This window comes from Psammomys obesus, unplaced genomic scaffold (genome assembly GCF_907164565.1).
Source record: "Psammomys obesus unplaced genomic scaffold, mPsaObe1.curated_primary_1811, whole genome shotgun sequence".
NCBI classification, from domain to species: Eukaryota; Metazoa; Chordata; class Mammalia; order Rodentia; family Muridae; genus Psammomys; species Psammomys obesus.
The window spans coordinates 5,910,532-5,923,876 of NW_026587032.1; the positions used below are offsets into that span (position 1 = coordinate 5,910,532).

General features: G+C 52.7%; 1 protein-coding gene across 1 annotated transcript; it reads right to left on the minus strand.

Moving 5' to 3' along the window:
* Window positions 1-7,633: 7,633 nt before the first annotated feature.
* On the minus strand, window positions 7,634-9,952 carry Hand1 (heart and neural crest derivatives expressed 1). Its single transcript, XM_055602752.1, has 2 exons — window positions 9,369-9,952; window positions 7,634-7,777 (listed from the first exon to the last, which is right to left on the minus strand). The coding sequence occupies exons 1-2, from the start codon at window positions 9,900-9,902 to the stop codon at window positions 7,673-7,675; spliced, it is 639 nt and encodes a 212-aa protein (XP_055458727.1). The 5' UTR covers window positions 9,903-9,952; the 3' UTR covers window positions 7,634-7,672.
* Between the last annotated feature and the right edge of the window lie 3,393 nt (window positions 9,953-13,345).

The following is a 13,345-nucleotide window of genomic DNA, read 5'->3' on the forward strand; positions in this document are numbered from 1 at the left end:
GGGCCGAGGACTCCTGATCCTAGGCTTAATCCAGAACAAAAGAGACTCTCCAAGGACATGCCACATCACACTATCCAAATCCTGCCGCCCTAAGTCTCTCACTGCAGGCTGGAGAGCCAGCCTGTCTGAAGCTGAGCCTTAGCTCTGCAGCTTAATAGTGACAGCACAAACTCTTGGCCCAGCTTGGTGGCACACATGCTATTTTTTTTTTTTCAAGACAGGGTTTCTCTATGTAGCCTTGGCTGTCCTGGACCCACTTTGTAGACCAGGCTGGCCTTGAACTCAGAGATCTGCCTGCCTCTGCTTCCCCAAGTGCTGGGATCACATGCGTGCGCCACCATGTCTAGCTGGTGTCGCACCCCTTTCATCCCAGCAATCAGGAGGCAGGGGCAAGTGGATCTCTTGTAAATTCAAGGCCAGCCTGGTCTACATAGTGAGTTCCACATCATCCAAGTCTCAAAACAAACAAAAAACAACAACCAAGCAAAAAAAAGAACTTCTAAGTCTAAAGAAGCAAGCAAGTCCAGATGGTTTAAACAACTGTCTGAAACACAATAAGGATCTGGAGACTTTGCTTGGTTGGCAGAGTGCTGGCCTAGCATTCATGAAGCCCTGGACTCAATTCCCGGCACTTCATATACTGAGGGTGAGGACACACACCTATAATCCCAGCACTTAAGGGGCAGAAGTAAGAAGATCAGAATTTAAATTCATCCCCCCATACCCAGAGTTCAAGGCTAGCCTGCACTACTCAAGAAGTCCAATCACCATCAATCAACCAACTAACCAATTACAATAAAAATTCAGTTAAAAAAAGAGTGGCGGATAACTTATTGGCGTGATCACTGAAGGTCCATGTGGCTAATTGACTATCTTCATGTGTATAAGTGTTTTGGCTGCACGTATGTACACGTTCTGCGTGTGTGCCTGGTGCCCTTGAGGACCAGAAGAGGGTAGCAGATCCCTGGAATTGGAATTAGGGACAGTTGTGAGCCACCATGTGGTTGTACAAGAGCAAGCAGCAAGTGCTCTTAATCACTGAGCCATCCTTCCAGCCCAAGTTACTCCCCCTCTCCCTCTGCCTTCCCTTCCCCCTCCCTCGAGATTTACTTATTTGGGGATTAAATGTATGCACCACCACACCCAGCCTTCTTGCGTCTTCTTTAAAATAAACGTTTAGGAGCTGGAGAGACAACCCAGTGGTTGAGAGCAGTAGTTGCTTCCGGGGACCCGTGTTTGGTTCCCGAAATCCACACGGTGGCCCGCAACCATCTGTAACTCTAGTTCCCTGGGCTCTGGCACCATTCACTGGCTTCCTCAGGCACGGGGCATCATGTGGTGCTCAGACAGCCAGGCAGACAAAATACTCATATCCATAGCATATGTTTTTGAAGTCTTTTAATAATTTTTAAAATAAGCTTGAGTTCCATGTGTTTATCGCGTGTAGTGTGTGCACCTGTGTGGGGGTGGGTGAGGGTGCACACACAGCAGGGCACTCGTGGAAAGGAGAGAACCATTTTCAGTTCCCGGGACTCGGGTCCTCAGGCTTGGCAGCGAGCTCCTTTACCAACCCACTGAGCTTTCTGGCCAACCTATTTCTTCATATTTTTAATGTAGCTACAATTTTGTTCTGTTTTAGGTTTTTGAGGCCGGGTTTCTCTGTGTAGCCTTGGCTGTCACGGACTCACTTTGTAGACCAGGCTGGCCTCAAACCCATGGATCCTCCTGTCTCTGCCTCCCGAGTGCTGGAATTATGGCGTGCACCACCACACCTGGCTATAGCTACAATTTCTAATTACCTCTGTGGTTTGCATAAAGTTTCTACTAAACAGCGGTGCCTTAGACAGTCTCCTTGTATAGGCTTCAGCTTACCTTCTGTGGGAGCCTTGATTTACCTTCATCATGTGGAATATAATGCTTTTGATACTGGAATTCACTCTCTGGGTCTGTGCAAGTCCATGAAACACAGGCCTGCTAGAAATAAGTCTGTTTTTCCGAAGTTAAGTGAACAAAACTAATTAAACAGGTGGTGGGAAGAGTCAATCAAATAATGGAAACAGCTCACCCCAAAGAACAGCTAATGCTCTGCTGTCCTTATCTAGTCTATACCAACAGGACCCAGGAAAGCTTTAGATGACTCTTCTCTTGTAGATAAGGAAAATGAGGTTCTGCTGAGCTGCTGGGGGTTGGGGAGAGGCTGGCTCAGTGGCAGAGCACTTGCCTGGCACATGGAAGGCCCTGGGTTCTGGACTGGCCCCAGCAACACACATACACATAGAGAGAGAAGAGAGAGAGGGAGATAGAGACAGACAGACAGAGAGAGATATGACGAGTGCCTGGGCCCAGCATTAGGAATAGAAACTGATAGTAAACAAAGGAGACATGGCACTCGAACAAGCTCCTTCTCTCTGTCTGCGGAGTCTCAGCTCCCTCTTCTATGAAATGAGGGAACTGTGTGAAGGGAATGCAGGTTCAGGGTGGCGGTGGGGCCCGGAACCCTAGCTAAACCCGAGCAAAATGCTAGCCAAGCTGCACAGTGGATGTGGGCTCCTGGGCTAAGGTCCGATGCCTCCCATTGTCCATTCTGTGGGGATAAATGTGCGTTTCTGTTGGTTTTAATAACATCTGCAGGAGCTTTATATAGTGCCTGTGTCTGCTTACATTAGAGGATGTGTATTAGAGTGAAGAGTCTTTCACTATTTCCCACATAAACTGTGTTTTTTATGGGATTGGGAGAGCTCAGCTGTAAAAACTCTCAGCTGAAAAAAAAAGTTTTCTTTTTTCACCCAAACAAATTGGGTTGAAATCAGAAGTTGGCTTCAGACACTTTAGAACATGCATTTTTTTTTTTTTTCTCCCTAGTCACTTTTCATTTAAGAATGAGGCTGGCTTGTTTGGGTTCTTCTTTTTTTTAAATGAGGATTTAGTTAGGCCAGAGCTTAACTGTGGCTTGTGTGGAGGGAATGTGTTCTGGCTTTTTCTGAAAGAACCCTGCGCCCCAAGCAGGCACAGCTGCCTTCTGTCCCTACTGCTCTTTCCTCTGGCCCGTGGCCCTGAGCCGGTGTCTTCCATACTCTCAGCTCCTCTTTCCCCACCTGTCCCAAGGAAGCCTCATGTTTATCTGGCTTCCTTCTAGGCTTTGGGGACTAAACTATGCTCAAAGAGGCAGTCAGAGGGGCTGTGAGATGGTACTGCAGCCTACCACGGTTGACCACCTAAGTCTGTTCCCTGGAAGCCAAGTAAAGGTGGAAAGAGAAAATGGCCACTCAAGTTGCCCTCTGACCTCTACTCACGTACGCTCTCCTTCGCACAGGCACTAGTAATGAATACTTGTTTTTTGTTTGTTTGTTTGTTTTTCTTGAAGAGTGGGAGAGCTCGGAAAAGCTTAGAAAAGCTCAGAAAAGGATCCATGCAAGTGAACTGAGTGGCTGCTTCACAGACCCCTGGAAAGGAGGCTTCTCTGGGATCAGAATGTTACCCCTAGGGAGTGGAGCTGCCCTCTTCCTCTGGCAGACAGGGGTCTGGGAGGAGGGCAGAATCCCAGACCCTTCCCCATGTGTAACCCCTCCCTTCTCTCATTTACCCTACTCCAGGGGAAGTCAGAGGAAATTAACTGACTTTGGCTGCACATGTAAACACACACACACACACACACACAGGCACTCACGAACAAGTGTGTGGCATGGCACACAGCCACACACCCAGGTGTCACAGGGTGTAAGGGAAAGCCTGGTCTCTGAAGACAGCCATCTCTTCCCTCTGATCCCAGCACCGAACAGACTTTTACTGTCTACATGACCTTGAACGAAATCCTTTATCTCTCTGAGTCCACAACAGCCTTAATCTGACCTCTCTGGTGTGAGCCAGGCTTCTGTGAAATAAATGCACGATAAGAGTGTGAAGGGTCCTGATTTGTGAATTTTAACTGTTGACTTTAAACGTAAGAAAATATATATTCATCGTGGAAACTATAGCTCTTTCAGGAGTCATTTGCTGGGCTGTGTTGATTTCTGCTCCGAATTTGGACCATCCTCTTATTCATTATGTTTATAACTAGAGTGCCCAGTGCGTGGTTGCCACTCAAAACCCGGGTTGGGCATCGAATAGACAGTATTGTAAGTATGCTGGCAATTGAAGGCAAGAGAGCTTGCTGTTTTATTAAAAAAAAAAAAATAGTATTTATCCATTGCAAAAAAAAAAAAAAGTTTTTAAAAATATACCAAAGCAAAAGGAAGTTAAAAATTGCCTTTATTTCCGCAGGTCAGAAGTCAAGGTGTGAAAAAAAGCAGGGTCTATTGACTCATGCCTGTAATCCCAGTATTTGGGGGGATTAACAAATTTGAGGCCAGCCTGGCCTTTAGAGTGAGTCCTTGTCTCAAAACAAAGCCAACAAACAAACAAAACAAAGCAAAACCAAAATCAAAACAAACAAACAAAAAAAACCCAACAAAGGTGGAGGTGTAAATGTTTTTGATGCCTGGACAACACTGGGTTGTCTGGAGAGGCGCTCCTTAATGTATCAAGGAGAATTCCCTTGTCAGTCCCAGCGGTTGTTCCAAGGGCTGAATCATAACCACTGACTACCCTGATGGATTTCTTTAAGTGGGTCTCTAATTAGCCTGCCTGGGGTCTTGAGAAGTTTCGTACTCCTCGCCCACTGGTTCTGCAGTTAAAACCTGCAATCCCTGTTTCTTAATACCACATCCCTGGTGCTTATTTTTGAGTTGTCAACTATTCTGTTTCAAACACATTTTTTTTTTTAAAGAGGCGAAATACTTAATTAAAATAATAATAACAGCAGCATGCCTTCTGAGGTGACAGTGGGGTGGTGGTTCAGGCTCTGAAGGTATTCGCCAAGGTGGGAGACTGAAAAAGGCCCGGCTGAGGCCGCAAAGCCACAGTGCCTTTCTCCCCTCGGGGCTGGGCCTTACCCAGAGGCAGGGATGGATTCTGGTTAAGCCTTTGGAACCCTGTCAGTCTGAGGAGTCCATCCTCCATGAGCACTGGCTCCACTTGCCGGGCACGGGACCACAGGCGTCTGAGCTTATTTAGGGGTCCACCCCTTTCTAGGGACTGCCGAACCTGATGTCCCTGAAAAGGCCTGGCTGTAAGGAAGGCCGGGCAGAGGAGGTGCCCCAGGTTAGGGACCCTCTCCACCCGGACTGTAAGGAAGTGGAAGTGGGCGCGCATTCTTCCCGAGCTTAGGATGCTTTGCCACGCTAAAAATAGAAACGGGAACGGGACCCTTAAGTTTAGCCAAAGGGTTGACGATCAGGACCCAAACTAGAGTCCTGGGTTCGAGTCTAAGGAAGGTTTGTTCCCTCGTTCCGTTTCCTCACTTACGCCACCATTTCCAAAAGGGAAAGAAAACCCGTAACGAGCCTCGGGTTTCCTTTCTGCGTGTCCCGGAGGGGCCTCGGAAGCCGGGGGAGGGGCGCACCGGCCTGCTCATTACGTCGAGGTGTTGGTCTAGTTAAAGCGCCGGCCTGTTTGATCTGGCGGCGGGTGGCAGAGGGAAAGAAGAAGAAAGGATTGGGGCGCGGGCAGGGCGCAGCTCACACCTCCCCCGCCGTTTCCCAGCGCCCATAAAACACCTTTTATTAACTCCTTCGCGTCCGGAACGGCCCGCGTGGCCTCGCAGCCCCTGTCACGGTGTTTACAGCCGAGACTAATGGGGTCCCATATTCACCCCGACGTCGGGTGGAGGCGTCCGCCCTGGGTTACCATTTCAGGCTCCATCCGCGGCCCAAGGGCACGCAGAGCGCCGATCCCGCCCGGTCCGCGGCCTGAGCCAGGCCAGGCCCGAGCGCGCGCACTCGGAGCAGAATTCGCGCCCACGGTCGCCCGTGGGGCCTGGGAGGCGTTGCCAGACAGCGGGCGCGTGGCTGGGTTCGCACGCAGGAAACCGAGCGCTGGCACGCGACCGTTATTCACGCCCGAGGAGAGACGCCTGCCTTGAGCACCCGGTTTAGCTCTGGGCTCACCCGCGCCCCCAAGCAAACGCACGAGCAATGGATGGGCATGTCGGGGGGACACAGAGCTCTGGGGATCGTACATCGCACACGCGCTCATGAGTATTTGCTAAGTGTCCTGTTGCAAGAGAGAAACCTCAGCTTAACCGTTAGCACCGGGTTATTGATGGGTAGAACAACAGCGGTTGCGTAGGAGCGAGCCTTCAGGGCGGGCGGTGCTTGGAGCTGGGCTAAGAGGACCAGTTCAGTCCCAGGGTCTATAGGAGCTGGCTCTCACAGGAGCCGACCCCCACGAGCTCAGCATTCCCCAGCAGAGGCGGGGCTCCTTTGTGCGCGCTAGCACCCCTTGTACCTCCACACACAAAACCCCCACACACCGCTGTGCAAGCTGGACCGGGCACTCCCAATCAAGTAAGTCTCTGTGTCTGATTACCTTCTCCGTCTTCCTCTCTCCCACTTCCACGGGTGACTCTAGCTTGCTGTCTTCGGAGATTTTTGTTTTCTTCGTCTTTCGAGACAGGGTTTCTCTGTGTAGCCTTGGCCGTCCTCGAACTCAGGATATTCGCCTGCCCCTGCCACCCCGTGTGCTGGGATTAAAGGCGTTCTCCAGCCACCACCCGACTGTCTTCTGAGAATTTAACTCTGTTCTTCCACATAGAAATTCTTTGCCTCCCTCCTTCCCTCAGCTTGATTTGCAGTTTGGTTTGGCATTTATCAAAAAAAGGGGGGAGGGGGAGGGAGAGAGAGAGAGAGCTGGCACCAGAGACCACGGGGCAGCAGCTCCACACAGGCCCGCGAAGATTCTCTGAAAATGTTTTTTATTAAGTCAAGAGCATAGATACTGCTTTGGCACAGGGTGGGGCTGCGAGTGGGCACACGGATTTGAGGTAGAAAAGAGGGTGGGGACAGGGAGTTGCATACCTGAGAGCAGCAGGCGTCATAGGTAGTTTAAATACGTTTAAAAAAAAAATCGGCAACGAAGGGGAAAGCTTTTGTTTAGAAAGAAAAGGAGAGGAGTGAGAAAGAGAGAAGAAAAGGGAAGAGGGGGCCGAGAAGACGGGGAAGGAGAAAGGAGAGGGGAGGGGAGGGAAAGGAAGGGAGATGTTTCCCTCGGAAAGCGGAGGTGCTACAGAAGGAAGCAGCGCCTTCCCTCCAGGTAGGAAGTGCAGAGACAAAGAGGAAAAACACCGCTGTGGAGGAGACCAACCCAGGCAGCGTCCGTCTTCCTGGCAGGAAACTACCAATTACTCTTATTGCATTTTTTTTTTTTTAAACTCAAGAAGAAGGTGTCCGGGGTGCTAACGCAGAGCCGAGGGGGCGACGGGAGGGACCGAACCAGAGAGCCGCGCGACCGTGGCCTTTGGGGCTGAGTTCCGCCCAGACGGGTCTGGAAGGGCGCGTCCTTGGGCGCCTGGGCTCCCGCAGTCCCTTCTTTTCTTGCATCGAGCCTCCAAGAGCCGCCCTCGGCGGGAAGCGAAAAATATATATAACTTTCTCTTTCTCTTACTTGTATTAACAAATTCAAAGGACATTGCACGTGCGATCCTGGTGGGTAGCTGCAGCCGCCGCCGGCGCTCCGCGGGGACCGGGGCGAGGCGCGCGGTGGGGGGACCCGGAGGCCGGCCTCGGCCGTTCCGCCTTCGCCTCTCCAGGTGGCCAGAGGGGCCAGCCGCGGCCCGGTCCTCGGCGCCGGCCTGGTCTCACTGGTTTAACTCCAGCGCCCAGACTTGCTGAGGCCAGCCGGTGCGCCCTTTAATCCTCTTCTCGCCTGGCCCCAGGGCAGGAGGAAAGCCTTCGTGCTGAGGCTGCCAACGGACACAAACAAACAAACAAACAAACAAACAAAGGCAAGAAAGTCAGGTTTAAGTCATTCGGCTCACTTCCCCCCACCCTACCCCCGGCTTGGAGGGGGTGTGGGGAAATGGGTCGGGAGCAGCAACACGCTAAATAAGTGACAGATGTCTGTTTGAGAAGCAGACAATCGGGATCATAAATCTGCCTTTCTGCTCTAAGTTCTTAGGACTCAGGATGGTCAGACCAGCGTGGGGAGGTTTGCTACTGATGTTTTGGCTTTAAGGCGTCTTCCGGGCAGAGGGAGCAAGCCTCTTAGAGGGCTGGTGTGGGAAGGTGGGAATAGCAACCCACCCTCCGTACATAGCTTGCTCCATGTTTCAGCCTGGTGTATAAGCTGTTCCAGGTTTTCATCCTGGCTTGGAGGTACACTGGGTGCCAGTACCGGTGCTGCAAGCCTCCCTCATCCAGGGAGGAAACCGTCGGCCTGTGCTCCACAGTCCTTCCCTCTCCCAGCAGGACCCCACTGTGGTGCTCCTTGCCCCCAGGCCGAGCCCTACCAGATTCAGGACTGGCCTTATAACTACTTCCAGCAAGGTGCTACTCCACCCGCCCGCCCGCATCTCCAGCCCAGGCCTCAGGCAGCTGAGGCTGGAAGTCTGTCTTTCCGGTGGCTCCAGGTAAGCTAGCCCTCCTTTTGCCACAGGCCCTGTGGGTCAGATGAAAAGCCAGCAAAGGTCCCCAGCCTGTGCCGGGCCTGGGCCTGCGCCTACCAAACTGGAGGAACTCTGGTGGCCACAAGTCCCACTGTCCTAAGGAGGAAGATGGCTCAACCGGGAAGAGACCCAGGAAGGATGGCTAGGCTAGCTCAAAGGCCAAAGCCCCTCTTGCCTGTGTGTGGCAGACAAAGCCTTGAGATAGCCTAGCCAACCTCCCTGGAAGCCCGTGGAGCAAACTGGACCCCGAGTTGAAGAACTGACTTTTCACTCCACTTCTCCCTCTTACTCAGCCACTGGGCCTGTTTCTCCAATTAGCACCACAATGGAGCTAGATAATCCTCTCCAGTAAACCCTTCGGAAATCGATAACTGATTCCAAACTCGGATATTCATACTAAAGCAAATTAAAGTAGGGAGCCCCTACTTGCGTTCTTTTTTTTTTTTTAACTTAAATTTCTTTTAATTTTTTTTTTTTTTTGAGAATTTCATACGTGACTACAGCATTTACGTCATTTCCTACCTTCATTCTCAACCTGGCTTCCAGGAGAGCCATGGGAAGCCTCAGAACTCCTTCAGATTTAAAACAAAATATAGTATAGAGTGCACTTTCTTGGGGGGGGTGGGGGGTGGGGACAGGGTTTTCAATTCAAGCCCAAAGGCCCCAGGATCACTTTTAAAACGCGAGACTCTATGTTCACTCAGTAATGACTGAATTTAACTGGCCCTGCCTCCCTTCCGTGCACACAATGACGGGACTGCGACAGTCTCAGAACCCTCCCTAGCCTTTCAGAATCGAATCCGGAACAGCGCAGTTCGCTGTGGGCAGGCCTGCTCCTACTCCCCCCAACCCGCACCCTTGGCTGGAGCTAAGCAGCCCCAGAACTCACCGTCTCCCTTTTCCGCTTGCTCTCGCGGCCTCCATCCGCCTTTTTGAGTTCAGCCTTGAAGGCCTCGGGGTCACCCGCCTGCGCATCCTTGGCCAGCACGTCCATCAGGTAGGCGATGTAGCTGGTGGCCAGGCGCAGGGTCTTGATCTTGGAGAGCTTAGTGTCGGCGGGCACGTTGGGGATGCACTCGCGCAGCTCCGCGAAAGCGCTGTTAATGCTCTCCGTGCGCCTCCGCTCCTTCTTGGGTCCTGAGCCTTTTCGCCTGGGCAGGCGGCCTCCGAGCGCCTCCAGCCGCCCCGGGCTCTGACCCGGCCTGGCATCGGGACCATAGGCAGCCGCCGCTACTGCGGGGGTAGGCGGTGGCCCGCCGGCGGAGAAATCGGGGGCAGCCTCAGCCGGGCTCAGCAGCCAGCTCTGGAAGTAAGGCCGCTCCTGGTGGCAACGGGAGGCCGGACCAAAGAGGAAGGGTTCGTGCAGCATGGGGTGCGCCGGGTGTGGGTGGTGATGGTGTGCGTAGCTGCCCACGAGGTTCATGTTGGAGAGGCTCCTGGCCTGTGCCGCCAGCCCAGTTAGCGCCGCCCCATGCGCCCCGCAGAACGGGGCCGCCCGTGGGCTCCAGAGGCAGCGAACTGGCTGGGGTTTGGAGGAGTCCGGAGCAAGGCTGGAAGTGACACGAGGGACCTGCCGGCTTCTTGAGGGTTTCTGCTTCTTGGGCGTTTCTGTAAGCGGCAAGGGTGAGGGTGCGAGCTTCCAAAGACCCTTTTAACCCTTCTACGGACTTGCCATCGGGATCCTGCTTATATAAGGCCTCGGCTTTGATGTCAACCTCTAGCTGGAGCCAATGGCAGCAGGAGGAAAGGGGGTGGCAGTCCGGAGTTTCATGCTCAGCAAGCGCCACAGGACTCCAGGCTGACCACAGGGACTGGGAACGGCCCCGCCTATGTCCCTCCCCTCTCCCAGTTCCCCTCCTGGGAGGGCGGGGGCTACGAACTTGAGGCCAGGCCTGCTCACGCCCTGTAGTGAAGCTACCCTTTCCTCGGGGATCCAAGGAAGGGCTTCCAGAATCATCCCTTGAAAACAGAACCTCACCAAGACGCACACGCACGCTTGATTACCCAGATAGGGAAACTGAGGACCAGAGCAAAACTGGCTCTTGTCTTTGAGGCCTGAAATTCAGAATAAGATATCCAGCATCCCCGAACCCGAACTCTAAGGACACTGCTCTTCGTGGGAGCCCGAAGGCCACAGCACAGCAGGGAAGTAGGCTAGGCCCTAACACCTCCAGCCCCGCCCTTAGGTCCCCTGTTTCTGGCTGGACCTGTAGCTACTGCCCCACAAGGTGGTTCCCCGTGCGTGGTCCAGTTCTCTTTCCAGCCCAGCTGCTGACTCCCAGAGGAGTCTTCCAGAGGCCGAGCTGGAAGTGGGCGGGAAAGGGAAAGGGCTTCCAGCTCTCGGGCACTGACCGGTTTGTTCCGGGCTTGGGGGTTGGGGGTGGAAGCTGTGGCTGATCTCTGCTCCTCTCGCCTCTCAGGCGCCTGCCTCGGTGTAAACGCCGGCAGGCCGAGCCGGTGGCGAGGCAGCCTGGCGGCGCCTTGGCCCTAAGGCATCTCTGTGGCAGGACTCCCCGGTGTCTTGGGAAGATTCGCACATAGGGCCGGGCTACTCCATCCGGCTCCCCACCCGCAGGAGAATGTTTGATCCTATCAAGATACCTCCCCCCGAGGCCCACACTGTAGGAAACCAGCGGCCGCCCCCCACCCCCATCCCTGTCCTGATATCCACGGAGAAGACAGCCCCGGCCGCTTCACAGCCACCCCGCTGAGGCTCGGTCTCTCCGTGCAGCCTTCTTAGAGATTGCGTCCATCTTCCTGGGAGACTGGGATATAGGCTTCAGGCCTGGGGCTCCGCATCTTCGTCTTTTCATTAAGATCCCCGCCCCAAAGGACCCCTCCAACCTCACCATCCTTTCTGGTCTCCCTCCTTCCCCAGGTGGGATGCTGGAGATGTGCCTTTCTGTCAAACGTGAATTAAGGGGGAAATAAGATGACGTCCAATCCTTTTTAATTCGCTTTTGATCCAGCCACCCAGAAGCTGCTTCCTGAGATCCGTCCTGTGCGTGGTTCCCGTCCTGTGAGCCAGACAATTACCAGGCAGGGACAGTGGGAGAAAAGCCACCGCGTGCAGGCGGGATGTGAGGCCGAGTGGCAAGTGGGTAAGTGAAAACGAATGTGGAGCAGCAGATGACAGCCGTCGTGCGTAAAATCACAGGAGTGTGTGCCTATGGAGATTCTGTGTGTCCGTGTAAACGTGGACTTCCGTGAGAAGAAGTGCTCGCTGGCTCTGGGGCGGGGATGGAAGCTCAGCCAGTCGCTCCGGTCTGAGCTCCCAGGTTCCACCTGTGGGAGCTGGTGGGACTGTGCGCCCTGGTTGTAGGCAGCTGTGGAGAGAGGTCCTGGGACCCTGCTTTCTTGCCCCAGGCGAGCTGGAAACCGGCCACGCTTGCGGACGGCGCCTCGCACGCAGGAGGCAGAACTGGCTGTCTGAGCCCAGAGCCCAAGCCCAATGAGACTCCCTGAGAAGCCTACGAGGAGGCACTCTCTGAATGAGGGAATCTAGATGGAGAGGAATAACTCCATGAAAAGGACTTGGGTCCTCAATTCAGCCATAGTCCTGACCCCAGCAGACTTCATCCTGGACACTAGGATAGGTTCATACATGCGGGCTGGTCCCTTCTGTGGCAAACACAACCACCTGTGTGTTCTTACAGATGGCCTTCCCCTAAGTAACAGGGACATGGCATGCATACAGTATGCAAGACCCACACATTCCTAGGGTTTTGTTTGTTTGTTTGTTTGTTTTAACTCGATGTCTGTCGTTCTCTGAGTAGGTTACACAGAGGGCCTTCCAGTTTGGGTTCTCTGTGACTAAAGAAAGGGTCACAGTTTTATCAGAGGCACACACCTCTGAACACTGAACGTACGGGTGTACACATGTGCTCACAGGCCCAAGAACTTTTAAATTGAACCTAATTATTTGTGGGAGGCAGGTGGGTGCTGTAATGTACCCACGGAGGTCAGAGTCAGCGCTTTCCTTCTGTATGTAAATCCCTGGGACCCAACTCAGGTGGCTAGCCTCGGTGGCAAGCGCCTTGACCCACTGAGCCATCTCGCCAGACCACAGGCTTAATTTTATTCTAATTATTGATTAAGTAATTAATAACAGAGTCTTGTGATAGCCTAGCCTGATCCTGGGATTTCAGGCAGGAGGTCACCACTTCGAGCCGCGTGATTTCAGAGGCTGAAGCAGGGAGTAGAGTTCCATGGAATGTCGGGTAATGGACACGAGTTAGAAGAGAAGAAACAGCGCTGACCGTTTTTCTAGTTTGAATTCTGTCATGGATGTTTGTTTGTTTGTTTGGTGGTAGATACGGGCATAAAATAGATTTGACGCTGAAAGTAAAAAAATTTGATGTGAAGTGTCACAGTTTCTATTTCAAATGTTTGTCTAGCTGTAGAGAAGCACATTGAACTGTACAGATGTTGGGTCTGATTATTTATTTTATTTTTTTTTTGGTGAGTGATGTTTTTATTTATTTGCAAGTTTTTGTTTTTTTTTTAATAATGAAGTTTATTGGGCAGCACTGAAGGCAGGTCTCAAAATCAATAATTAGCACCAGCCTCCCCCAAACAGGCATTCTCACACGTTGCCAGGTCCCACAGCTCCAGGGACAGCACGCAGAATTTTCCTGTCCAGTCTGACCTGCATACGCTGTGCGCGGTTCCCAAACACCACATCCATTCAGGGCTCTGCTGGGATTTACAGCCTCAGAAGATAATCACGTTGACAAAATGAAATTGTACAGCAGTGCCCATAGTATGGGGTCACCCACGAGGATAGTGGACACTCCAATGGGATCACACCAGCATCCATATAAAAAGGCATAGCTTTCCACCCGGCAATGTGGGGCCCGCTTTCCT

What these genes read in the sequence shown, in the direction of transcription:
- Hand1 (XM_055602752.1), bottom strand. Translation starts at nt 9,902, where the DNA reads ATGAACCTCGTGGGCAGCTACGCACACCATCACCACCCACACCCGGCG. An exon ending in GCAAGCGGAAAAGGGAGACG is followed by an intron (nt 7,778 to 9,368) that starts GTGAGTTCTGGG and finishes GTCCGTTGGCAG; the next exon opens with CCTCAGCACGAAGGCTTTCC.